General features: G+C 51.0%; 1 protein-coding gene across 2 annotated transcripts in view; it reads left to right on the forward strand.

Moving 5' to 3' along the window:
* Positions 1-5,789: 5,789 nt before the first annotated feature.
* SELENOI (selenoprotein I) overlaps positions 5,790-25,293 on the forward strand; it is a 52,149-nt gene continuing 32,645 nt past the window's right edge. Inside the window, exon 1 of one of the 2 annotated variants that reach the window (XM_053250642.1) lies at positions 5,790-6,356. In XM_053250642.1, the coding sequence (XP_053106617.1) occupies positions 6,300-6,356 (57 nt within the window). In that variant the 5' untranslated portion in view covers positions 5,790-6,299. The remainder of the gene's footprint in view (positions 6,357-25,293) is intronic. The other variant, XM_053250638.1, reaches the window with a different exon arrangement.

The raw sequence follows: 25,293 nt of genomic DNA on the forward strand, positions 1-25,293 counted from the left end.
GACTGCTTATGAGCAACTTTGTGTGGATGTGAGCCAGTGATAGTAGTAGCCGGTCTACCTATTTGAAAACACTTGTGTTTTGATGTATATATAAGTACACACACACACACACACACACACACACACACACTTACACACACTTAAATGTAACAATCATGAGACGGGCTACTCCAGTCACTGGCTTACATCCAAATAAAGTTATTCACAAGCAGTCTTATTGAAATTAATGGGCCCGTTAACTTCAGTGGGCACACTCATGATTAACTTAATCTGGATGTAAGTGTTGAGTAACACTTAGCCCATGTCATAACTGTCACATTTAAATGTATGTGTGTGCGCGTGCATGCATACACGTGTACACACACAAACACACACTCTATGGGCAACCTGAGCTGCGGGGTTGCAACAGAAGGGGTACCCTTATTAAAAATGGTTGTGAAGCCTTGCTATGAGGCATCTGGCTTGCCAAGTTGCCAGGAGGTTTTCCACACATGGCTCTATGCCTCGGGGTATTTGAAGAGCAAATCTGATTCGCAGCAGATTCGAGGCATTTTAATTCGAGGGATTAGATGGACCATTCACATCGCCATCAGCACCTCCATCAACACCTTCGGAGAAAGCAGAAGCCCTGGAGTTTTTATCAAAAGCTGCTGAAAAGCGAGGATTTTTTTTTACCCTGGACATAACTCGGGCTAAGCCAGAATTCGCAGCCTCCATTCGGGGAGAATCAAAGTCCTGTCTGTCCTGGACCCTGATAGTCTGCAGGGAGGTTGGGTGAAATCCAGCAAATATGTGGACTGGCACACTCCAGTCAGGAGTGGATTGGGGTGGGGGGAAGCACTGTCTGTAGAACCTCCAGGAGGTTGTTCACACATGGCTTCATGCCTTGGGGCATCTGAAGAGCGAATCTGCTTTGCTTCGTTTGCATTCGTTTACTTCGAGGGATTAGCTTGACAGTTCACACAGCTGTCGGCTCCTCCATGCACTCCCTGGCAGATCTTTTTCCGGTGAGTTCACACCTACCTGCTCCAGGTTTTCCCTCCAACACAGGAAGAGGCGAGAGAACTTTTTAAAAAACCAGTTTGACAGCTAAGAGCAAGAACGAGTTGCCAAGCTGCTGGATCAAAGAGCAGGATGTTTAACCCTTGCCTTTGTGAGTGACTGCCTTCATCACATCATGTCCCCCCCCCCCCGCCCACACACACCTAATGGAATCAGCCTAGACAACAAAGAGCTCAGGTTACATCCATTCTGCATATCTAAAGCATATACATCATAGCAAGACCCACATTGTGCATTCTGTGCTTTTGTTTAACTGGGGAATTTCTCCCTCCCCCTCCCTCAACACAGTATCACCAAGCTGCAACAACCCCCCCACCCCCCCACCCCCCAGTGCTTGCAATCACATTTCTGCTTGTCACAAGCCATGCCAATGCAGCAGGTTCCTGCCAGGAGAAATGTCTCAAGGGTTAATTCAGAGGAGGGGGGAAATATCAGTTGTCCAAACTGGCAGATCTGAGCTGCACTTTGTTCCAAAAATAAAACAGATTTCACACCTTCTCTGTGTCAAGGCCGGCTTGCTGAGAGTTGCTTTGGGGACAGTCCACAGACATGGTTTAGCGAAGCTGGCTTCTCTCTTGCAATTGCAAATCACTCAGAGCAGACCATACCCCCGAATTACTGCCAATGGCCAATCTACACATCAAAGGCGAAGTCCCACAGCATTCCAGAAAGCTCGGTTTAAGAAAAAGAAAAAGAAAAAAAGCTACCGCAAATAGAGGATTTTTTTTACCCCAGACATAATTCTGGCCAAGACAGAATGCACAGTACGGGGCGGAGCCACCATTGGGCCAACGGGTTCAAAGAACCCGGGCCGCTGACCAATCAGGGGCCGTGAGAGTGGCCCCGCCATGCCCCCCACGTCTGACGTCAGTTGTGGGGTTTGTAGTTTAGCTCCCAAGCGGGGGCCGCACAGCCCCTTCGGGAGCTAAACTAAGGCGGGCGCTACGTTTGCAGCGCCAGCCAGGAGCGGCTCTTCCCTGCAAAGGCGAGGAAGAGTCGCTCCTGGCTGTGCACTGTGAAGGAGACGCCAGCCTCACTAGCTCCTGAAGGGGCCATGCAGCCCCTTCAGGAGCTAAGACTGGCGTTGTCTTCGCAATGCAGCCCAGGAGAGCTGCGCGGCCCCTTTGGCAGTTAAACGGCAACTCCCGAACGGCTCCCGAACGGCTCAAGGCTCCGTTCGGGAGCCAGCCCACGCCCCCCTGTGTCTGACGTCAGGCGCAGGGGCGTGGCTAGCAGGGGTGCCTGCCATGGCCACACACAGGCCACCGGCAGTCTTGCTACGCCCCTGGCACAGTAATTTCTGACAGTAATTCAGAGGAAAGCCGAGTCGGTTGTGTACTGGTCCCTGATAGCCTGCAGTGAGATCGGAGTAAACAGAACGAATATGTGGACGGGCACACTCCAATCCGGAGTGGATTTGCATTAAAAGCCATGTGTGTAAAGCCTCAGGCAGCCTCCGTAGATGTCTCTTTAACCACAGCTGGATGGGCTGCACAGTCATAGCTGTCTCCATGCCATTCTTGTATTGATAACCTGCAGACTGCCTTGCTTCCTTGGGTCAGTGGGCAACAAACCAACACCCCAGACTTCTGATTCCCTTGATTCCCAGTGGGTAATCCCCCCCAAAAAAGCCCCACAACCCTTACAGATCCAAAGTTGCACCCTCCAATGCAGATTGCAACTTCTTTCCCGACGCAATGCATGTCTACTCAGGCGTGTAAGTCCTACTGCATGTGATGGGGCTTACTCCTGAGAAAGTGTCCATAGGCTTGCAGCCTTAGCCCTCCTCCAGACAGGCAAAAAGCCCACCTTCTACCAAAGAAGTGGTGGGGTGTGTCTGTACCCCAGTCCAGATAACAGCATAGTTTGGGTGAGGAAAGGGTCCCCAAACCAATCCACGTGAATAGTGGCGCAGAAGAAGAAAGTGCCGTTTCCATACCCAAGCACCCAGAGCCTGGAAAGCCGCCTTCACAGGGAGGGGAAATGTTTGCTTTGAGGAGACGCTGGGCTGGGGCAAGAAAGCCCCCCCAGGGGCAAACTCAATGGACTTCTGGGGTGGTTTTTTGCCCCTGCTGCTTTTTATTTACAAAATGGAAGCTGCCAATGGGAAGGGGCTTTGCTTTGGGACATTTGCTCACTTACTGGGCAGAGCAGGGTGCACCGGAGGAGGAGCAGCAGAGGCATAGCGATAATTGAACGGCAGAGGGGGAGATGTCCTGCTGGACCCAAGGGGGGGGGCTGCCTGCTGAGCAACAGCTTGCTCTTTGCTCTTCCATCCCCCCCCATGAAGAAGATTGGAGGGGGCAGGGGCCCATGTTCACGTTGTGTCCCAGGGCCCCCCACTCTGACCTTGCTACGCCCCTGAGTAGGAGCCCGGTCCTATTGCACGTGAATGCTTCCATCCTGCACATAATAAGCACGGGTGGCATGGATCTGCAACTCCCATCATCCCCAGGCTCAATGGCTGAAGGACGATGGGCATTGTAATCCCACAATGTCTGGGGATCCAAGGTTGGGAATTTACGTTAATATGGAAAGGCCTCTGAGCACGTGAAGAGTGCCTTTTCTGCAAGCTTAGCTGCCACAGGGGGTCAGGTGGAGGGAAGCCTTCTCTTGCCTTCGAGGAAGGGCTGCAAAGCGAGAGAAGGGCGCCCTCTGCTGCAGCTCCCCGGCATCTCTTGCAGCCTGCGCAGAAAAGGCTGTTTGCATGCTGCGAGTCCTCAATTGGCCAATCAATAGGAGGGTGGGCGGGCACTAGGGCTTGTGACGCATCTGCTCCTTTAACCCAATCACAGGCAGCATGGGAGAGCTGTCAATCAAACATGGAGTGAGGGGTGGTAAGGAATCTGAGTGGCTGTGGTCGTTTGATTGACAGAGACAGTGCTCAGGTGGGGAAAGAAAAGCAGCCTCCCCATGGAAGAACCACAACTGATTGGAGGATCAAGTTTGCCCACCCCTTTCCTTGCTAGCCACAGGACCCCTGCTCCTCCCCCCTGCAGCAGCAGGGGTCCTGTGTGGCTAGCAAGGCAGGGGGTGCGGTGAGCAAACTTGATCCTCCAATCAATTGTGGCAGGGGATGATGGGAGTTGTAGTGGGAAGAGAGCTGGTCTTGTGGTAGCACAGATGACTTGTCCTCATAGCTAAGCAGGTTGTGCCCTGGTTGCATCTGAATGGGAGACTTGATGTGTGAGCACTGCGAGGGATTCCCCTCAGGGGATGGAGCCGCTCTGGGAAGAGCAGAAGGTTCCCAGTTCCCTCCCTGGCTTCTCCAAGATAGGACAAGATGATTTTTTTTTAATAGGACAAGATTTTTTTTATTGAACCAACAAACTACCAAAGCATACAGTAGGCTGAGAGAGAGACTCCTGCCTGCAACCTGGGAGAAGCCGCTGCCAGTCTGTGTAGACAAAACTGAGCGAGATGGACCAAGGCTCTGACTCAGTATATGGCAGCTGCCTATGTTCCTATGGAACAGTGGAGGGTCACCTTTGCCTGCCCACCCCTAGACTGCACGGCTGACCGCTGGAATGCCTGCAGCATTTCGTGTGAATAAATCTCTGTTTACTTTTATTTATGGAGTACATTCATATACCGCCCCATACAAAAAAAGTCCCTGGGCGGTTCACAATATATGGTTTTATATAAAATATATGTCTCCCCTGCCCATCCAGTACACTGCTGCTGGGGGCAGCAGTCACAACATGAATAAAATACGGTAGAACAGTAACAATTAACAAAAGTTAAAAGGCCAGACTAAAACCACCTTTAGAAACAGCGCATCTTAAACGTTTCCGATCAAAAGGGAAGGAAAAGCGGAGACTCGGGCTCCCTCCTCCGCCCGGCAGAAAGTCAAAGGGTCCAGGCACAGGGGTAGGAAGGCCTTCCCGAGCTCTTGGCGGCTTCATCCAGCCTGTAATCCGGCTGGCGGCTTCTCCTCTCGGGTTAGCGCTCTCCTCCCTCCTGCGGCCATAACTGCATTGCTGTAGGGAATCCTGCCAGCCTCCCGCAGCAGGACCGTGCTGGGGGGACGCGGTTCAAATATTCTCAATAAATAGAAACTATACACTTTTTAAAGCTACAAAAAGCGAGATGACAATCCAGGAAAGCGTCTCCAGCTCGCAGCTTCTCGGGGCCAGGCGCCCTCTTGCTCCGCTGCGTTTGCCGGCTGAGTGCCGCTAACTGCAAAAGTCTCGGAGCAGAAGTACTGCGGTCCCACTCCACAGGCGCGAGCCAGCACAACGAGAGCAAAGGAGAGGAGAGCTGGTCTGGTGGGAGCCAGCATGGCTTGTCCCCATAGCTAAGCAGGATCCACCCTGGTTGCATCTGAATGGGAGACTAGAGGTGTGGGCACTGCAAGATCTTCCCCTCAGGGGGTGGAGCTGCCACTCTGGGAAGAGCAGAAAAAGGTTCCAAGTTCCCTCCCTGGCAGCAGCATCTCCAAGCTAGGGCTGAGAGAGATTCCTGCCTGCAACCTTGGAGAAGCCGCTGCCAGTCTGTGGAGACAATACTGAGCTCGCTAGATAGACCAATGGTCTGACTCAGTCTGCAGCAGCTTCCTATGTTCCTAAAAGGGGGCTTGCGCACTGAGAGTTCCCAATTGGCCCTGAGCCTTGCCAGTCAATAAAAGACGGGCGGGCTGATGGCGTAGGCGCCCCTCTAGTCCGGAGGGAGGAGAGGCGGGAGAGAGGAGCCGGCAGTCAAGCAGGGAGCGACGGGTGGGACCAGAACGAAGAGAAGGGATCTGAGTGGCTGCCGTCGCTTGATTGACAGAACCAGCGCTCGGTGGGGGCGGGGGATGATATTGATGACGACGGCGACGGTGGTTCCGGGCTCCGAAGCAACCCCTTCGGAGGTGGTTGTACGTCACAGTGTTACTTTTCGCATTTGTCGGTTTTAGGAGAGTGTATAATGTTTATTATTACACTCTTAAAAGCGACAAATGAGAAAAGTCACACCGTGACGGCATGGGGAAGGGTGACGTCGCGGAGCGACACGTCAGTCCGCTGCCTCTCCCAAGATGGCGGCGGGACGGAGGAGGCGGGGTCGGAGGCGGCGCGCGCTGACGTCACGGGTGGGCTGATCTGGGCCGGCGAGCGGGAAGCGAGGCGGAGGCCGTGCCGGAGCGGAGTACGGCGGCCGGCAGGGCCCCGAGGGCGGAGCCTCCCCAGTCATTCACGAAGCCGGGCGGGCGCTGCCGCTGCTCTCCCTCTCCCGTCTCAGGGGTCGCCGCCCCCGCCATGGCCGGCTACGAGTACGTGAGCGCCGAGCAGCTGGCCGGCTTCGACAAGTACAAGGTAGTGTGTGAGTGTGTGTGTGTGTGTTGCGGGGGGCGGGCAGCCGGAGGGCCCCCCCGCCCCGCAGCATCCCTCCTCGCCTCCGCCCGGGCCGGGGAGGCTCCGCACGCAGCGGGCAGGAGGGAGTCCGGCTCGGGCGGCAGCAGCAGGGGAGCGGAAAGGGGCTGGCTGCAGGCTGGCCACTCGCCAGGTGGAGCTGCACGGGCTCACCCACTCCTTCTTCCCCCCACGCTGTCTGCAGGTAGAGCTCTACCTGGTGAATGGGCAGCCTGCGGGCAGCGCAGCTCTCGGGCAGGGCGGGGGGCGCGAGAGAGGAGGGAAGCCGCCCTCGCTGCGCCTGCTCTCCCACCCGCCCCCTCCCTCCCGGCAGAGGGCCGTGCTGCTGGGCGTGCAGGGGGAGCCGGGGCGGAGTGAGCCCCCCTCGTCTAGGGCAGGGCTCCCCAGCGCGGGTCCCCCGAGGCTGTTGGGCGACACCGCCCATCCGCAGCGGGCCTGGGGGTGGGGGCGGCTTCGGGGCTGCTGGGGGAGGCCTCTCTCCGCCCGCGCCCTGCCCGGCCAGGCAGCCTCCAGGGTGGCTGCCTGCCAGAGCACACGTGCCTGGCTTGCATGCCTGCAGCAGGCCCTGGAAGGCGCCCCTCTCTCTCTCCTGCCGGAGGGCTCGGAGCCGCAGCCCATCCTCTGCCTCGGCCGCCCCGGGGCAGGTGGACCAGAAGCCGCCACCTGTGCCCCTCTGTGCCCGGCAGTGGGGTCATCGCGGCGGAGGAACCATCTTCAGCCGTGCCGGGAAGGCCGAGCTGAGGCTCTCCAGCTCTCGTTGGATGACCGTTCCCATCCTCCCTAGTGCATTGCAGCAGGGGGTGATGGGAGCTGTAGTCAACAACTGGGGAGCTTGAGGTTGGCCACCAGTGCTCCCTGTAACAGGAACCCCTGAGAGCTGTTGACTACAACTCCCACCATCCCCTGCTGCAGCGGCCTTTGTCTGGGATGATGGGAGTTGTGGTCAACAACGTCTGGGAATCCCTGTTACAGAGGGAATCCCTGTCGGCCACCCGTGTTAGAGAGTGGGGCACTCTAGGTACACAGGTGTGTGTGTGTTTGCCCTCTGCAACTGCTCTCCACCTCCCTTTGGGCTTGTTCCTTCATCTGTCATGCTGGGATGTCATTCTTTGGGCGGTGCATGGCAAGTGCGTGGCTGGATTGGAGTTCTTCAGCTGGGCCCCTCCTTCCAGTCTCCGCAGCAGGGAGACTAGCCTTACAAAATCTTCTCCCCTTGAGTCTGCATGTAATCTTCCTCTCTGATCCGTGGGTCATTCTGCGCCCCCCACTTCTGTAAGCATCTGACTGGCAGCAGACTCTGCTCTGGGAGAGAGGGGCACAGCCGTGGTACGTGGGTACTCTCCACCCTTTCACCGTGCAGCAGCGGTGTCTCTTCGTATCCTCTGCTGCTTCTCAGAGTGCAGCAGTGAGAAGGGAAGATGCTCAGATCTTCACAGCCTCCCTTTCCCAGGTTCCTGTGTGCTGATAGATGTCTCCAGAGGTGCATGCTCTGTGTGCCAAATGGGTAGATCCAGCTGGCTTCCCTTGTGAATGCATTCAAGCACCCCCTGCCTTATTCTCTTCCTTGCTGCTTTTAGCATGGAGGAGATTCTTCTCGATGTCGGGGCTTTTGGTTTCCATGTGGGAGGAATGCAGAGGGCAGAGAAATGGGCATAATTGCCTTCTCTCCCACTCTCTCTGTGCCACTGATGAGCTAGATGCTGTATGGAGGGGGGGTCCTGCCCAGAGGGCTTACAACTACTTTTGGGATTCACATTTCTCCTTCCTGATCCTACTGTGGTGAGATTCATGAGGATGCTTGTGCATTGTTAAAAGGCTGACGTGCATTCTGCTCGTTTGCGGTATGTATTCAGTAGAAGCTTGCCTGAACAGCTGGATGTGCTTTGGAACCATGAATGCATGAAGCTGCTTTATGTGGAGTCAGGCCATTGGCCCATCTAGTTAGGTATTGTCTACACTGACTGGCAGCAGCTCTCCAGGATTTCAGATGGGGCTGGGAAAGTCCCCCACCTGGAGATGCCAGGGATTCATCCAACCAGGGATCTTTCGCATTCAAAGCAGGTGTATGTCATTGGTCTACTTGATGTGGTGCAAAACACGATAATATTTGCCAGGGAGGAGGCTTCATGGTGTAGCCAGCCTGCCTTCTGGCTTTTGAATTATGGGAGGAGAGCTGCTCTTGTGGTAGCTAGCATGAATTGTCCTCTTTGCTAAACAGGATCCACCCTGGTTTGCATTTGAATGGGAGACTGCATGTAAGCACTATGAGATGTTCCCTTCAGGGAATGGAGCCACTCTGGGAAGAGCACCTGCAGGCTGAAGGTTCCAAGTTCCCTCCCTGGCAGCATCTCCAGATAGGGGTGAGAGAGAGACTCCTGCCTGTAACCTTGAAGAAGTCGCTGCCAGTCTGGGTAAACAATACTGAGCTAGACAGAGATATGTTCTTCATCACTTGCGCTGTGCTTTCTCAGAATAGTTGTTCTGTCAGTCTGGAGCCAAGCTCGATAATTAACTAGGCTATTCTGAAAAGTCAGCTCATTTCAACAGAGCAAAGCAGATGTGTAAGGAGTCTGCCAAGTAAACGCATGTTCCTCTCCGGAAGGTGTCTTGCAGAGCTTGGGTGTCATAGCAATGAGGAATTGTGCCTTTTGCTGCCATAAGTCTGTAACTAGGCCAGTCTTTGAGATTATGATTTTTTGGTATAATGTTTCTTCTTCTGAAAGATGGGCCTTTTTCTGGCCATATGAAGCTCAGAAGCTTGCATTTCTCCTCTTTTAGAAGCTAGTCCAATGAGAGAGAGACAGTGTTCCCTCTAATTTTTTTCATCTGTGTGTGAAATGAGTTTTGTTCTGGGTGGGAGTATCAAGGCAGTTTGTGCACACCTGCATTCCGAGTGGGGCCTTCCTGATTCAGCCTGAGTGGGATCCAAAATTAACTGAGTGGACATGCAAAAACTTGTGCGCACGTGCTCACGCCTTAGAGGGATCAGTGGAGAGAGAGTGCACTTTCCATCCATTGAATCTTGCTTTTTAGAACTAACAAGGTGGTGGTGCTGTGCCCTACACACACACACACACACACACACCCCTCCCTTTGTGCTGCAGCTTTGCTCAGAGCTGTGGATTTGAGGCAGCCTGTCTGTATTACTGGCTTAACTTGGGGGTTGGAGTCATATGACAATCTTGAATTGCTTGGAGACTGGCCTGTTAGACTGGTGGAGTTCATGGGCCACTGTGCGAAACAGGATGCTGGACTAGATGGGCCTTGGGCCTGATCCAGCAGGGCTGTTCTTATGTTCTTATTGTGAGGAACCGTGGTGCTCAAAACCAGTTAAAATCCTCTCTTCCACAACAAACTGGCTGATCACCCGGTTGTGGTTTCTATATACCTTCATTCTGGATTTCCAGAAAATAGGACTGGACAAATAAGATTATATAAGAAAGTCTGTCTCCTGGTCTGTCTCGGTTGGTGTTGCCTACTCTGACAGTGACTCCCCGTTGGAGTCTTTCCTAGCCCTGCTTGGAGAGGCTGCTGGGGTTGAACTTCTACTGCTGAGCTACAGTCGCTCCCCATCAGGCTCGGATTGCCTAGGGATTTTCTCCTCTCTCATGGGCCACAAACTTCAGAGTGCTTGGGGCCAAAATATTTCTTCCTGCCCTGCCAGGAAATAAAAAAGAGGGTCAAGTTTACAGCTCTGATGGTTGCCAAGAAAAAGCTGATAATGTGCAGGCAATTTCTGCAAAAGATCGAGGGGGTCTGGATGAGGCTTTCCGTGGTGGTATTTGGACCCCTCGCCTGCCCACTCCTGCTGCCCTTCCAGTCCCTGAAGCTTCTTTGTTTGCTCCATGGCAAATCAATTAATCTCCAAAGATGTATAGCTGAAATAAAGTGTTCACAACAAGGAAGTCATTGCAAGCTCACTAGAATGTAATTCATTCTGTTTGCAAAACTTAGGTTTTTAACATCTGAACACTTACCCGTAATGACTAAAAAAAATGGCCCCACAGGCCTTGGTGTACTCAGTAAACCTGCATTAAGTTTTTACTCTTACTCTAAAGCAGTGTTTCTCAACAGCCGGTCCGCGGACCGGTGCCGGTCCGCGAAGAGTTGAGTGCCGGTCCGTGGCTCAGGGAATTAACCCCCTCCCCCACTGTGAACCTCCTCCGTGTTTTTTAAAAAAATGTTGTTGAAATTCCAGCCGCCACGTGGCCGAGGGAATGGCTATGAGGAGTGTGTGTGTGTGAGCCAGTAGTCCTTATATCCCGCCCCACCCGCCTCGGCAGCGGCTGATAACAGAGCGACGCTGTAGCTCGCCATCTGGCCCGATTGCACTTCTCAAATGCGAGGCGAGCTCGTGTAGTTAATAGTTAAAAACACAGAGGTTTGCAGTTGTCCTGGACAGCCAGAGCGGCTTTGCTTCTGCTCCTCCTTTGTGAGTGTGTATAAATGTATGAGCCTAAATCTGCTGCTATCTAATTGAGGTGTTGGGATTCCTCGCGTGAGAAGTTGATTTGTAGTTTGAACACGTGGCTCATTCAAAAAGCCGGAACATTCAAATGATTTTCTCTCCTCTTCCCTCCTTCCCCTCTGGATTTTTTTTTTTTTTTTTTAATGGCGAGGTGGTGTGCCTACATTCATGCTGCCAAAGGGGCTTGGTGGCAAGACAAAAATAAAGTCATTTCCCCCAATCTCTCCTCCTTTTTCTTTTCTTTTCTTTTAAACCCACCATCCTACTTCCAAAAGCATGATGATTTCCTCTATCTCTCCAGATAATGCAGCGAGCGTTTAGTATTCTGATTTGATCACGGGCTCCCCCCCCTTTTTTTAACTCCAGTAAGAGAGCGGGGAAAGAGGAGTGGGTGTGGGAGGGACAGATACAAGCAGCGGCGGCTCCCCCCTCCCTTCTTGGTGTTTGTTTGTTTTGGCAAGACAAGGTGTGTGTGTGTGTGTTTTAAAGTTCAGTTGGGAGAATGTCCTCCAACTTCTCAACCTTAGCTACCCTTCCCCCGCCCCATTATCTTTCCGGGGGCTATTCTCTTCGGCTCATGTCCTGGTCGTTCCTGCCTCCGGTATGTTGCCCCTGAATGCTAACATGGACCGAGCTCTTTTTGCAAGAGGTGTTCAGCCCGGCTTGTAGAACTGGGCTGCACTTATTTAGTAGAGCTTCAGCTTCAGTAGCACTATGTGAGGCCTTTAGGGGGGTTGGCGCTCGGTTAGCCTGGGCGAAGACCTGCGTAGTTTGTGGTCCTCTCTTCTCTCTCCCCACTTGCAACTCACACACGCTGTCAGGTAACGTGCAAACTGGGATTCTTAAAAGCCTTTTCATCATTGAGGAGGAGCAGGGCCGCCATGAATTGGAAGAATATTTTTTTAAAAAACACGGAGGTTCACAGCATGCAGGTGGTGGGGGATAGAAGGACTACTGACTCACCCCCACACACCTGGCAGCCATCCCCAGACAACCCCTCAGTCACGCACCGGCTGGCATTGGAATTTTTAAAAATACATGGAGTTTCATGGCATGGGAAGGCAAGTGGCAAGCAGAGTGAGGTGCAGCGCGGTGGGGTGGTTCTTTCCATCAGTTTCATTTTAAACTTTCTCTCTCTCCCTCAAGCCAAACCTACCTATCATGTTTCCATCTCCTTCTTTTCTAGCTTTTTCTTTCTTTCTCTTCCTCTCTCTCTTCAAGCCTGCCTCATCCTCTTTTCCTTTTTCTATCCCTCTGTCTCTCTCTCTCTCTCTCTCAAGCGAAGCCTACCCCATTCTCTTTCTCAAGCCAAGCCAGAACTATTTCCCCCTCTTTCTTTCCCCGTCTTGCTTCTCTCTTTCCTTCTTATAAAAGCCTGTGTGGTGAAGGAGAAAAACAATCTTATCAAAAATTAAGAGAAAAACTTCTCTAATTTTTTTCCTTAGAAATGCTCCATGTTAAGTGTGATGATTTGGCAGAGGTAGAAAGGAAGAACAATGCATTTTATTGTTATGTTATGTATTTTGTACAGATTGTATTGTATTTATTTTATTAGAATTTTTAATTCAATTTATTTTATTTTAATTTAAATTAATCTTGGCCTGCCAGAGCTTCAAAATTTTTGATTAAATTCATTTCAATTAATTTCACTTTGATTTAATTAATTGAATGATATTAAGTTGAGTTGTGCACACCTGTAGTATACTTTAGTACTAATAGATAAACTTAAAACCCTTTTACTAACTGCTGGTCCAGGAAACTCTGCACAGATAATGTACCGGTCCCTGAAACTGCGCACTAAGAATTTACCGGTCCTTGATTCCGAAAAGGTTGAGAAACACTGCTCTAAACCACTGTTCCCTCTAAGGCAGGCACACATGCGCGCTCACAAGTTTTCTGATGTCACTCAGTTAATTTTCGATCCCGCTCAAGTTGAATTAGGAAGGCCCCACTCTGAATGCATGTGTGCATACAGTGCCTTGATATTGCCACCCAGGACAAAACTCATTCTGCACAGAGATGAAAAAAAATAGAGGGACTCCTGCTCTAAGCAATTCTTCTGCATCCATAAAGCATTCTTGGGTCCCCTGTGGTGGAGATTGGAGGCAACGTGGGAGGACTGGTATGCCATGGGCACTCTGGCTCCCTGGTGTGAATTTGTCCAAAGTGGGAGGGGCCACAAAGTCACCCCTCCTCTGTGAATGGCTCCTCCATCAAACTGAATTTTTGAAGACTTGTTTGCAGGTGTTTTCTCTTGAGACTTGGACAGAGCAGTCCTACAAGGATCCTCGGGGGGGGGGGCGTACTGGTGATCTAGTGATGGATAATTTTCACATTTAGTTTACTGCTTTAGTTCTCTCATGAAGTGAGCTACCATGTGAGCACGAGTTGGGCTTTTGAAACAGTCACCATCTGTGACTGACATAGGAAGATAGGAAGCTGCCCTATACTGAGTCAGACCCTTGGTCTATCTAGCTCAGTATTGTCTTCACAGACTGGCAGCGGCTTCTCCAAGGTTGCAGGCAGGAATGTCTCTCAGCCCTCTCTTGGAGATGCTGCCAGGGAGGAGGGAACTGGGAACCGTCTGCTCTTCCCAAGTGGCGGCTCCATCCCCTGAGGGGAATATCTTGCAGTGCTCAGACATCAAGTCTCCCATTCAGATGCAACCAGGGCGGACCCTGCTTAGCTATGGGGACAAGTCATGCTGGCGACCACCAGACCAGCTCTCCTCTCCAGACTGACACTTGGCAGGTCTGAGCTGGGGGCACAGGGCCACAGCTTTTGAACTTGATAGAGTTGATATAAAGCTGTCTCAGCCACTGCATAAGAGCAGAATATCAGGAGCAACCTGGAACAAGAATTTTAGTCATTTAATTGTGTTTATTCCGTGAAATTGTTTCATGTTTTACTCGGTTTTATATTTGTTGATTTGGATTGTGTACACAGCCTAGAGATACACACATCAGGCCGTGTGTAAATATGATAAATAAACAAATTAACCTTCTGAAATCTGGGAGTTTTCATCTCATGAAAAACGTTTCTGAAGGTTCTAGCAACTTGACTCTGATCTTAGAGAAGCTGGGGAAAAACAGCTGCCTGTTGCCTGTAGACTTTTGCTTTATAGAAGGATACCGTTGTGAGCACAATCTATGACTTCTCCGAACTCTGTTTGGAAATGACAATTGATAATTGGGGAGGTGGAGGACATGGAAGATCTAAAGGCAGATCTTGCTTAAGGTAAAGAAGGGAAGCCAGTTTGTGGCTAATTATTCTTCTGCACTGGAATGGCCGCCTGCCGGGGAGCAGCATATCCGTCAAGCTATTTTTCTGTGAACGGGGGCGCCTCTCTCTGGCCTTTTCTGTGCCTTGAGTTTCTCCTACATTCTAGAGCCCCAGCCTGTATCCTCTTCTCCCAAGATGTGCCACCTCTGTGTAGGAGCCTCCTATGCTTCTGGTTTAGTACTTCAGTGGCTAAACCTGAAGCATGAGAAGAGATCCCTGGGGTAATAGCAGGAGTAAGGTGGTCTTTAGCAGCAATACACACACACACACTCCCCCGAAGCAAAACTTAGATCTTATAGAATTTTCAGCAAGACCCCTGTCTTGTGTTAAGTCAAAAGCAAAACAGAATTGACACATTCTAGGATAGACGGCAAACCATTGCCTTGTTTTTTGTTTTGGCTTTTTTTGGGCGGGGGGGGGGGGGCAGATCTGGGTGAAAATGTGCTCCCCCTACGGGTTGTCCTTCAACACAACAAAACAAAGAGCTCTTGGAAAGCAGCAGTGTGGCTTCTTCAGGTGCAGAGTCCAGGCTGCTGCTGCTGCTGTGGTGTGACTTTGCTTGTGGTTCCCTTGTCAAGGTGCAAAGTTCTCCAAGGCCTTTTTCTCTGAATCTGCCTCTCAGAAGCGACCAGCAATCTCGGCTCACTCACGCACTGGAACAAATCCAGGTCTGGATGAGTGGGTGGCTCCAGGGAGGCCGATGGAGCTGCATGAGACACAACTGCTTCTCAGATCTCATGTCTTCATTGCATGGGGCAAGTCCTGGCTCTTCTCTGTAGAAGAATAAGGCAAGTGCTGAAATCTGGAAGAGGCCAAGAGTAGACGAGCCCATGGCAAGCGGGATGCTTGTGTGCTGCATTTCCAGATAGGCATCTTGGATGTGCTCTGCTGTAATCTTGGATCCACTGTGCACTTTCTTGGTGCGCTTTGCTCAGCGTTCCTGGGAATGGAGCCAAACGGGCTATAAAACCTGGACACCTTGCCACTGGAAAAGAAATGGGACAGTTGCTAAGATTCCTTCCAGCCTGGGATTCCAGGAATGACAGTCCTTGGATGGTGTGCTCTCGCTGAATTCTGATGGCAAGACTGCCTTGGAAACACTTGGGATCTCTTACCAAGAGGAGGGATGGCAAGAGGACAAACTGATGGGCCTGCAAGCTGGTGTGAGGAGCCCTGAGAAGCAGAAGGTGTCGGTGGTTCCCTCCGATTCCTGCATCTTTAGTAGACAATATCTGGAGTTCCAGGCTTTCCTCTCTGTGACTGTGTATAGCAGGGAAGGACTTGAAACTTTGGAAGAAAATCTGGGACTCTATGTGTGCCCCCCCCCCCGAATATTCTTGGCCTCTCTGCCTTTAGCAGATGAAGATCTCCAGCCTAGTAATCCTACCTTATACCTTGAAAACAAATTGGTGGACACCTGTTGCCTAAGCACTGCAGTCATTCCATAATATTAAATGTGGGCATTCACTGGATGCCCCCCCCAAACATACTCATATGCCCCCCGCCCCATCCCACAGCATCATGACTGCAAGACTGACCTGAGGTGCTTCGAATTTTCCGTGGCTTCATGCTGCAGTCAGTCTCCAGAAATCCTAAAGTTCCCTCTGGATTTGCAGGACTAAAAATAATTTGCTCTCCTTGGGGTACAACCTTGATATGCAGCAGGCAAATTAACGGGAGATGCCTGGCAGCTGCTGAGAGAAAAAGAGCACTTGCAGAAGGTCGTCTCAGTTTGCAGTTCAGAGGAGGCCGTGTGTCTTTCCACCACTAAAATGCTACTCTGGCTTTAATTGGGGGCAGATTGTTCTGGTGTCTTGTCTGCAGCTCCAGCTAGCCTTGGGCTAGGCATTGCCCAGCTAAAACGCCCAGAGCCACAATAGTTGGCATTTCTTCATAGGAAAAGGACTGTCGTGTGTGTGAGAGGGGAGCCTTGTGCTACACTTCCTTCCCCAGAAAGGTAGCTGGTCTCTGGTCTTCCAAGGGACAAATGTGTGTGAGAAGCACCGATGCAGCTTGGACCGTAGGGATGCTGTGACTGCGTGAGAAGCCCATGGCTGGCCCAGTAGAAGCAGGCTTTTGGATGTGCCTGCTGGGCTGCAGGCGGGAGGAGGAGGTGATGGCCCTGGCAGGGTTGAGCCAGAGGGTGGGTGTTGTGGTGGAGAGGAGAGGGGGAGAATATGTTGTTGGGGCAAAGGCTGGTTGCTGGGGAAAGAGAAGCCCAAGGGGAGCGTCTCTTGCATGGCTTCTGGTCGTCAGCAGTCTTGGGCAGTGCTGCAGGTAGCTCTTTAAAACGGTCTGGCTTTTAAATTCTGCACAGGGTGTCGGAGTCGGGGAGTTCTCTCTTCCTGGTGCTTGGTTCCTAGCAAGAGAGCAAGCAGCTGACTGCTTTGACTCCTGAAGGCTTCAGGTCTGCTGATAGGAGGCTGTCCTAGATTGCAGCCGAGGTGCCTCAAGTTCAGCTGCAGGGTAGAAAGTGTGGCACACCCAGGTGTGGAGGCCTGAGTGGATGTTGTTGGAACTCCAAAGCTTTGACAGGCCAAATGGTTATATCGGAGGGATGGTCTGTTAGCTCCATTTTCTCTTGATTGATTAAGTGCCGTCAAGTCAGTGTCGAATCTTAACAACCACATAGATAGATTATCCTGGAGAGAAACTGACTCCAACTTCCCCCTTACGGTCTCTCAGTAGTGCATTCATGGCTGTCGTCGTCGAGTCCATCCACCTTGCTGCTGGTCGTCCTCTTCTTCTCTTTCCTTCCACTTTCCCCAGCATAACGTACTTCTCAAGGGAGCTGGGTCTTCGCATAATGTGTCCAAAGTATGAGAGTTTGATCCTGGTCATTTGTGCCTTGAGTGAAAATTCTGGATGGATTTGTTCTAGGATCCATTTGTTTGTGCTCCTGGCTGTCCATGGTCTCCTCAAAAGTCATCTTCAGCACCAGAGTTCAAAAGCATCAACACTTTTTCTATCTTGCTTTTTCTCTTATCAACACCTTATTAAAATCTGTTTCAAAAGGAATGCTCAAACTGTCTTATCAGAAGTTTAGAGGCAAAAGAGGAGTAGCCGATGAAAAGAACGGCAGCACGTTGGAGCTGGACGGGACCTGAGAGCCGTGTTCCCTCTCACAGGGTTCCCCAGATGTTGTGGACTGCAGCTCCCGGCATCCCCAGCTACAATGGCCTTTGGCTGGGGGTGGTGGGGGTTGTAGTCCACAACATCTGGGAATCCCTGTGAGAGGGGACACTGCCCGGGAGGTCTGCTAGTCCACCCTCCTGCTCAGGGCAGGAAACGGCTGCAGCATCCCTGAGAGCTGGCCACCCACCCAGCCCTGTGTGGAATCCTCCCGCAAAGGAGAGCCCAGCGCTGCAGGAGGCAGCCTGCTCCACTGCTGAACAGCTCTGACCGCTAGGGAATTCTTCCTGATGTCTGGCCTGCATCTGCTTCCTTGTAGTTCCAACCCATTGATTGTAGTCCTGTCCTCAGGATCAGAAACAACGCTCATGTTCTAGGCAGCAGCCCTTCACATATTTGGAGACTGCTATAATATCACCCCTGCCCTTCGTCTTCTCTTCTCCCAGGCTAAGCGTAGCCTTCAGCTGTTTCTTGTAGGTTTCCAGACTTCCCGCCATCCTTGTTGCCCTTCTCTGGATCTATTCCCTGTTTTATCAGCATCCTTAAAACGCAGGGCCCAGACTAGACATGCTGTTTCAAGTGAGGGCTGACCAGGGCAGAACAGAATGGAGCAATTACTTCTCATGACCTGGACACTCTGCTTCTGTTACTGCAGCCTTCGATGGCACTGGCTTCTGTAGTCGCTGCATCACGTCCAGCTTGTTCACTAAGACACCCAGCAGGTCCCTTTCACATGTACCGCTGCTAGACCAGGACAACTCCATCTGTACTTGTGCATGGTGCAGAGCCAGCATGGTGTAGTGGTTAGAGTGCTGGACTAGGACTGGGGAGACCCAAGTTCAAATCCCCATTCAGCCATGAGACTAGCTGGGTGACTCTGGGCCAGTCACTTCTCTCTCAGCCTAACCTACTTCACAGGGTTGTTGTGAGGAGAAACTCAAGTATGGAGTACACTGCTCTGGGCTCCTTGGAGGAAGAGCGGGATATAAAATGTAATAAATAAAAAATAATAAAATGCTGCTGCTAGACCAGGACAACTCCATCTGTACTTGTGCATTTGCTTTTTCTTTCCCCAGTCTTACGCCTGTCTTTGTTGAACTTCATCTTATTGGTTATGGGCCAATATTTGAGCCTATCTTTACTACTTCTTCTTATCTGTTCAGTTGTGTCCGACTCTGTCACCCTATGGATCAACACACTCCATGCCATCCTATATCTCATACAGCTTCCTTTAATTCCACCATGGTCATTCCGGTGTCATTTTTAATACATGACAAAGTCCAACCGTACCTCATTGTGGTGGAGGGGTGAACAGTATAAGTTTACTTATGCTGGCTAACACGGCTCTGGCCTGGAGAAAGACCTGGCGACCTACTCCAGTATTTTTTCGCCAAAAAACTTGATGGATCAACTCATCTATCCAGTTCAGCTTAAATCTTGAGTCTGTCTTCTAAGCTGTTAGCTGTTCCCCCAGCTACACGAAATCTGAAAATATGATAAACATCCTCTCTGCTCTCTCCTCCAAGTCATTTGATCAGTTCTGGTCACCGTATCTTAAGAAGGATATTGTGGAACTGGAAAAAGTGTGGAAGAGGGCAACCAAGATGATCAGGGGCCTGGAGCACCTTCCTTATGAGGCAAGGCTACAGTATCTGGGGTTCTTTACCTTGGAAAAGAGGCAAATAAGGGGAGACATGATCGAGGTCTATACAACTATGCATGGAGTAGAGAGAGAGAAATATTCCTCCCTCTCTTGCAACACTAGAACCAGGGGTCATTTTGTGAAATGGATTGCAGGGATATTTAGGACCAACAGAAGGAAGTACTTTTTGAAGAAGTCCTTCAAAACCCTGAAGAAGCAATAGTATGTGATAAAGTCAGAGCTGAAAGCAGGGAGTCAAACCATTAAAAACTGGGCTTAGTTCAGGTTCATCAGTATTTAACTCTTTGGTTCAGTTCTGTTTCAGCCTCAGACTTTAAAAACAACAGATATTTATATACCACTTTTCAACCAAAGTTCCCAAAGTGGTTTATATAGAGAAATAAAAATAAAGAGGGCTCCCTGTCCCCAAAGGGCTCACAATCTAAAAAAGATAGAAAACCAGCAGCAGCCACTGGAAAGATGCTGTGCTGGAGCTGGATAGGGCCAGTTGCTCTCCCCCTGCTAAATCTACAGAGAACTGCCACTTTTAAAAGGTGCTTCTTTGTTCAGGTAGGAAGTTCAGACAATTCTGGAACAGTACAGAACTGGTGCAGATAGGTTTCATGTAGAATAATATCAAACCCATAATTGATTTGAATGGGTAAGAAAACGACTGGAAGACCATCGCTGTTCTTATGCCCCCTTTCTCTACACTTGGGGGCTGGTGTCAATACTCAGTACATCCCTGGGCAAATGCCAAAGTCCTAATGCATTTGGATGGGCCACTGCTGTTGAGCCCCTTAAATCTTTCCCAGTGATGCTGTGTAGAAATCAAAATGGCGCCTCCATCCACACTAGCACAACAAGAAGCACCACTGCTACTTGCCTCCAGTGCTGGGTAACTAAGTGTGCTGGATGAGCCCATGTGGGTGAGTCCTGGCAGGCTTCCTGGGCCTTGGCAGCAGCAACAGTGATGTCCAGCAGGGCTCCTTCTCTCAGTGCCAGAGCAGCTGGAGGTGCCATTGGATGGCCCTTGCAATGCTCCACCCTGCGGTTTTTGCATCTCTTTCCAGAGCACTTCTAATTCTGGAGCTGAGGTAGGGACATAGGAAGCTGCCATATACTGAGTCAGACCGTTGGTCTATCTAGCTCAGTATTGTCTTCACAGACTGGCAGTGGCTTCTCCCAGGTTGCAGGCAGGAGTCTCTCTCAGCCCTCTCTTGGAGATGCTGCCAGGGAGGGAACTTGGGACCTTCTGCTCTTCCCACAGCAGCTCCATCCCCTGAGGGGAATCTCTTCCAGTGCTCACACATCAAGTCTCCCTTTCATATGCAACCAAGGTGGACCCTGCTTAGCTTAGGGGACAGGTCATGCTGGCTACCACCAGACCAGATCTTCTCTGGTATTGTGGGTGAATTAAAATGGCCCCTCCCGGCTGTGCCAGTCCCAAGAGGGCTGTTGCTGCTGTTACCACTGCTGCAGCCTCTGGCCACTTGTTACCCAGTGAGCCTGTCAAGGCCTGCCTCCAGTGCTAGGTAACTAAGTGTGTTGGATGAGTTGTGCTGGTTGCATTTGAATGGGAGTCTACATGTGGGAGTACTGTAAGAAATTCTCCTTAGGCGATGGGGCTGCTCTGGGAAGAGTATGTCCTAAGTTCCCTCCCTGGCAGCATCTCCAAGCTAGGGCTGAGAGAGACTCTTGCCTGCAACCTTGGAGAAGCCGCTGCCAGTCTGGGTAGACAATACTGCGCTAGAGGGACCAAGGGTCTGACTCGGTATATGGCTGCTGCCTCTGTTCCTATGTAGCTGTCTTCTGCCAAGTCCAGACTCTTGGTCCATCTAGCTCCGTATCAGCTACACACACTGGCAGTGGCATCTCCAAGGTTGCAGGCAGGCATCTCTTTCAGCCTTGTCTGGAAAGCTGAAGTTAGGATTCTTCCCTAGGCCTTGCTAAAATTGTTGACCTATTCACACAAAGACATATACAGTCGTTTCTGCATCACAGTCCTGCAAGCCCAGTAAGCAAATAGTGGGCAGTGGTCCTATGATTAGAGCCCATATTCTAGTAGGAAAAGGGGGGAGGTGGGTGCTCAGTGCCGCATGGCTCTCCAACAGGCAGAGAGGGTGGATGTGTCCAGCGTCGTGGCCCTGCCTGGTGAACAGTTTGGGAATTGCTTGCTTGGACAGAAGGCAATCTTAGAAAGCGCCCAGGCAAAGGACCAGTTGAAAACAGAGAGGCAGACACAGGATGGAAGCACAGAAAGAGCTGCAAACTAACTCACAACTTCTTTGTGGGAGTTGGCCGAGTTGGCCAAGGCTAGATGTTGTATCCTAGAAACCCTGGGCTGAAGCAGCTGGCTTCAGACTTGCCAGTTTCAAAGCGAAGTGTGAAGACAAACCTGACTGCCCGATTCAGATCTAATATGACTTGACATTTTAAGTCGCACGTTTCAGGTACTCCGTAAGGAGCTGGTCTGTCTGTCTGTCCTTCTGAATCTGGGCTCCCAGCACCTTACTGCCGCCTCCACCTGGACTCTGTTTCGACTGACTGCAAGCCTGGAAAGCTCAGCCCAGGAAACTCTGGGCTTCAGTGGGGCCATCTAGCCTGCGATGCCAGTCAGCTGACCCAAAGAGCCACTCCCAAATTGTGATTTTTAGATTGTGTGCCTTTTGGGGACAGGGAGCCATCTTATTTTATTTACTTTTATCTATGTAAACTGCTGTGGGAACTTTGGTTGAAAAGTGGTATACAGATCTCTGTTGCCTTCCCAGTGCAGCAGGCTCTCTAAAGCCTGGGCCTCGGAGGTGTACCTCCTCCAAGCCGCTCAAGCTGCTGCTGCTGCCTTGGATGGTGACTCCTGCCTGATCTGACCTTGCACTGCTCCTGGCCCCTCCGGTCCTGATCTGCCTCCCTGGGAATCCGGCCTTCTGCCCAGTTCTGCCTCTTCTCTCTGGGCTGGCAACCAGCTCTTCTAGGTCTCTACACTCAAGAGCCTGGTATGGGGCAGACCCCTACAGAGGCCTCACTTGCTTGGAGCATTTCACATCCTCTCCATCATCCTTATGACAGCCCACTAAGGTAGTCCAGTGTCAAGGGACAGCCTAAGCAGAGATATGAAGTTTCAAGCCACAGGAAAACCTGTTGTGTTCTGGTGGGTTTTTGGGGACACAAAATATACAGCTTAGATGGCACACAGGATTTTCCCTCTTAAAAATAAAGCCAAGGCAATGAAGGCACTTATGTTTTTGCATTTCATAGGTATGCCAACTATGACTGCAACTATGTCCAGGGTTAGAGATCAAGCGGCTCTACAGCCTGAAGGTGCATGTCCTGGATGGATTTCTCCTGAGGCTTTCCTGTGCACATCAGGCCTCTTGCAGCATCTCCCCCCTGCCCCCCACACTCTATTTTGACTCTCTCCACACCAGCAGGCAGGGCTGTAAGGCGGCTTCCTTCCCTGCAGGAGGGAGAAATGTGGTGTTGCAGGTACTTGAGGTGAGAGAAGGTCTCAGAAATGAGGGGCAGATCTGGAGGGCAGTGGCTCCCCTGCTCTCCTGATCACAGAGGCAGACTGGCCAGAGGAAAGCAGGCCACGATCCACAAGCCGAGGAGGACCCAGCATTGCTTCTTCCTCTGATAAAGAGGACATTCTGGGCTGAGGGAGAAGTGACTGGCCCAGAGTCATCCAGTGAGTTTCATGTCTGAACAGGGATTTGAACGCTGGTCTCTCCAGTCCTACTTCAGCACTCTAATCACCACTATCCCACACTGGCGTACATGCACAGGATTTGAATTTTAGTGGCATAATATTTGTCTTATATAAAACGTCTTCAGAGTTGTTAGTGTTTTGGAAGAGCAAGAGGCAGGAAATGATGATATTTTTAAGACCATGCCTTGCAAAGCATTGCATGCATCATTCGGATAGTGGGAGAATATTTCGTAAGCGGGGAGAAGATTTTTCCCTGGGTGCACCTCATCTAGTTCTTTGGCTCCTGATCACAGAGGATTGCCCAAGCCTTGAAGATTATCTGTCCCCTTTTCCCCCTGGCAAATTATGGATGTTTTAAATTAATCATCCATAATTAAACAGTGGCTTTAAATTACAGACTGTGACTTTGTGAAAGATTATGTTGTATAGACAGTCAAGGGGACGGGGTGTAGCTGAGTGTTAAAACGTCTGCTTTACGTGCCAGGTTCAATACCTGGCAGCATCTCCAGAATCGGGCTGGGAGATGATCCTCCCTGAAAACGTGGAGAACTGCTGCCAGTCAGTCTAGAGTAGACAATCCTGCACTGAATGGGCCACGGGTCTGATCCTCTATGAGGCAGCTTCCTGTGTTCCTGTGACTTTGAAAGGCCTTCATATGATCTGTGACCTCCAGGAGGAAGGAGCCACTTGAAATGGGCTGGCTGAAGGGGTGCTTGGACCCGAGGCAAAATCGAGACATTGCTGGGCCTTGCCAAGAGAGCACCTTCCTTCCCCCTGCAGGTACTCCACCCTCCTGTTGGGATGCACCCAAGAATGGCAAAGGGAGGCCTTGGGAGCTTAGCCGTGCAAACCTTCTTGCACCCAGCCGGCGAAACGAAGGGCATATCAGTCAGTTGTGGACTTGAACTCGCTGTGTTTACCAGGAGGTGGGGAGCCAAGCCAGGGGCCTGTAAACTGTGCTGTGCCCACACAGCTGTCCTGCTTTGACCTTCCGGTTCCAGGAGACAAATGCCAGACTTCTGTGAACATGTGGCAGGGACCCTTGGGGTGTGTGTGTGTGTGTGTTCGTGCCCATGCCCTCGCCCTCATGTGCTGCATTGAAACAGGCTAAACCATAGAGTTACAAGTTCCATCCTTTAGGTGAAAGTTGAGTATACACAAAGTATTCCGACGTATCTGCGTGAATTCAGCAAGTTATAGAGATGCTGGTCAGGGAGCCCCCACTACTGGCAGTGGCTTCTTATGGAGTGCATGGCTTGGGGGCAAACCAGGGGTCCTGAGTGAAATGTTGTTACAGCCTACAAAGCCTTGAGCAGCTTAGGCCCAAGGTATTTAAGAGAACTCCGCCCACTGCGATCATCCTGGGGAGGTCCGTCAAGGATGGGCCTTCTCCATTGCTGCCCCAAGACTTTGGAATATGCTCCCTGCTGAAATTAGTGCCTTTCCATCTCTGACAACTTTATAAAGGGCTGCTAAGATACATTTATTCATCCAATCTTTTAAATAGACTGATAGAATTTATTATTGTTTAAATTTTAAATTGTTTTTGTTTTTAATCTTGTTTTAATCTGTGTTGTCTTAGTGTAAACCACCCAAAGATATGAGTTTTGGGCAGTATATAAATGTGCTAAATAAATAAAAGGCTGGCCCTTAGGAATAAGAGCAGATTTTGAAGATTCACCTGTTGTTTTCAAGGACCCATTTATTCACTATGGTTTTTATGCCACTTTTCAATTTCGCTGCCCTACAACAAGGCTCACCACACTAAAAGCCAAGTCCAGTCCACTGAAAGCCATGAAACCCATGACCTTCGCAAGCACTTGGCAATTTCATAACACTAGAACCAGGGGTTCTAGGGGTTGTGGGAACTCTCCCCCATAACACTAGAACCAGGGGTCATCCCATGAAATTGATTGCCGGGAAATCTAGGACCAACCAACGGAAGTACTTTTTCACACAACGCATCATCCACTTGTGGAATTCTCTGCCACGTGATGTGGAGACGGCCAACAACCTGGATGGCTTGAAGAGGGGTTTGGATATAACTTCATGGAGGAGAGGTCTATCAACGGCTACTAGTCGGAGGGCTACAGACCACCTCCAGCCTCAGAGGCAGGATGCCTCTGAGTACCGGTTGCAGGGGAGGAACAGCAGGAGGGAGGGCAGGCCCCTTTCAACTCCTGCCTGTGGCTTCCAGCGGCATCTGGTGGGCCACTGTGTGAAACAGGATGCTGGGCTAGATGGGCCTCCTTGGGGGGCCTGATCCGGCAGGGCTGTTCTTATGTTCTTATGAACTGTCTTTCTCAGTGCCTGTCTGTGACTGGGGCCTCCATTTCCAAGGCCTGGCAGGGCCAGTGTGTGTGTCGGGGCCTCCACTGTGACTCCGACTGAGTGGGGCTGGCAAAGATGGTCCTCACTGAGACTGTGCCTTGTGCGGAGGGTGAAGGCATGGTTTCAGATCGGGGAAACTACTGGCTCACTCCATAAGCCTTTTATAGGGCCTATGGATTTTGTAGAAATCCATATTCCCCTGAACCATGTGGTCTGCTTGTCCTTGAAGAGTCCCGTGGAACGATTGTTCTCACACTAGGCTTCAACCGGGTCTTTACTATGCTTGATGATAGGGACATTTGTGTGGGGCTGGCTG

This window comes from Hemicordylus capensis, chromosome 1 (assembly GCF_027244095.1).
Source record: "Hemicordylus capensis ecotype Gifberg chromosome 1, rHemCap1.1.pri, whole genome shotgun sequence".
Lineage (NCBI taxonomy): Eukaryota > Metazoa > Chordata > Lepidosauria > Squamata > Cordylidae > Hemicordylus > Hemicordylus capensis.